Raw genomic sequence first — 1,905 nt, 5'->3', positions numbered from 1 at the left:
CAGACAGACAGACAGACAGACAGACAGACAGACAGACAGACAGACAGGCAGACAGGCAGGCAGACAGACGAAATGAAATACCACAAAGCTATAGGTGATATCTATTGGGACTATGCAGGGGACAGGCTAGTTATTGGTGACTTGTTGGCTGATCTAGGGTATGCAGGTGAGTGAAACAGGCAGACAGACAGACAGACAGACAGACAAACAAACAGACAGACAGACAGACAGACAGACAGACAGACAGACAGACAGACAGACAGGCAGACAGGCAGGCAGACAGACGAAATGAAATACCACAAAGCTATAGGTGATATCTATTGGGACTATGCAGGGGACAGGCTAGTTATTGGTGACTTGTTGGCTGATCTAGGGTATGCAGGTGAGTGAAACAGGCAGACAGACAGACAGACAGACAGACAAACAAACAGACAGACAGACAGACAGACAGACAGACAGACAGACAGACAGACAGAAGGAGGCCCTCGTGGCCTAGAGGTTAAGGTGTTGGCCTCTCATTCAAAAGGTCCCGAGATCGAATCCGGGTAGCGACCGAAAAATTTTCTTCTCGAAAATTGTCTCCTGTCACCTCCTTTCCTGCTCTCTAGCAATGTTCTGTTGTCTGCTTTGGTCTTCCTTTGCCCCCTCCTCTGGGCTCCTGACTCTTTCTGCAGCCTTTCTATTGCTACTCATTGACTCCTTCTCACAGCTGTCTTTCTGCCACACGCCTGATCTTCTGGTAGGAAAGATCTACACCTAGCCTTCTCGGACAAGGGCAAAAAATCTCGGAGGTCCCGTGTGCAAGTTGCGCACGTTAAAGATCCCTTGGTGGTCTAAAATCAGTAAGAGTAGGCTTCGGCCGCCACCCGGGCAAAATTCAAAATTTCCTACAAACTAAAAGTATTAGGTGTGTCCCGCGCGCTCAAATGACCTTATGCAGTTGCGAGCGCCGTAAAACGCTTACCAAAAAAAAAAAAGACAGACAGACAGACAGCAAGGCAGACACACAGCAAGACAGACGGACAGACAGACAGACAGACGTTTATGAAATCCCAGAAAGCTATAGGTGACCCTTACTGTTACACGAAATCAAGTCGTGCTGTGAACTTTTGTGAATACAACCAACTCGTGTTTCGCGCGCTCATTTGACCTTTTGTAGTTGCGAGCGCCGTAAAACTCTTACTAACCTGAACTGAACTGAACTGAACTAAACTGATCTGAATTAAATTAAGCTAAACTAAAGTAAAGTAAACTAAGCTAAGCTAAATTAGACTAGACTAAACTAGATTTAACTGAACTCAACTAAACTAAACTAGATCTAGACTAAACTAGACTAAACTTAACTAAAATAGACTAAACTAGACTAAACTAGGCTAAACTAGACTAAACTGGAGTAGACTAAACTGAACTCAACTCAACTAAACTAGATCTAGACTAACTAGACTAGACTAGACTTAACTAATCTAAACTAAACTAGACTAAACTAGAGTAGACTAAACTCAACTCAACTCAACTAAACTAGATCTAGACTGACTAGACTAGACTAAACTAAACTAAACTAAACTAAACTAAACTAAACTAAACTAAACTAAACTAAACTAAACTAAACTAGAGTGGACTAAACTGAACTCAACTCAACTCAACTACATTTAGACTAGACTAGACTAAAGTATACTAAACTAAATTAGACAAGACTAAACTAAACTGAATTCAACTCAACTCCACTAACCTTTAACCCTTTGACCGCCAGAGATCACCATCAACATGCTGAAACAGATGAACAGCCTGGGTATCTTCAAGAACGACGATATCTGGTTCCCCACCTACTATACTTACATGACTCTGTGGAACTACAGTGACGCCAGTGAGAAACTTGCCAGGGTAAGCTGGAGGTGTGGGGGGGGG

The 1,905-nt window shown here is 43.1% G+C and overlaps 1 protein-coding gene and 1 long non-coding RNA gene across 2 annotated transcripts in view; both read left to right on the top strand.

The window, feature by feature from the left end:
• Positions 1-462, top strand: part of LOC106012838 — a gene marked incomplete in the record, with an annotated part of 62,424 nt that extends 61,962 nt beyond the window's left edge. Inside the window, 1 exon segment of the long non-coding RNA XR_001185170.2 lies at positions 288-462. This is a non-coding gene — a long non-coding RNA (uncharacterized LOC106012838).
• Positions 463-1,717: 1,255 nt separating this feature from the next.
• The window catches only part of LOC101845869, a gene marked incomplete in the record, with an annotated part of 18,540 nt that continues 18,352 nt past the window's right edge, over positions 1,718-1,905 (top strand). The window contains 1 exon segment of the mRNA XM_013086966.2: positions 1,718-1,881. Within this exon segment, the coding sequence (XP_012942420.1) occupies positions 1,765-1,881 (117 nt within the window).

This window comes from Aplysia californica, unplaced genomic scaffold, assembly GCF_000002075.1.
Source record: "Aplysia californica isolate F4 #8 unplaced genomic scaffold, AplCal3.0 scaffold00527, whole genome shotgun sequence".
NCBI classification, from domain to species: Eukaryota; Metazoa; Mollusca; class Gastropoda; order Aplysiida; family Aplysiidae; genus Aplysia; species Aplysia californica.
Note: the sequence above shows the minus strand (reverse complement) of the source record. Positions and strands in the feature narration are given on the sequence as shown.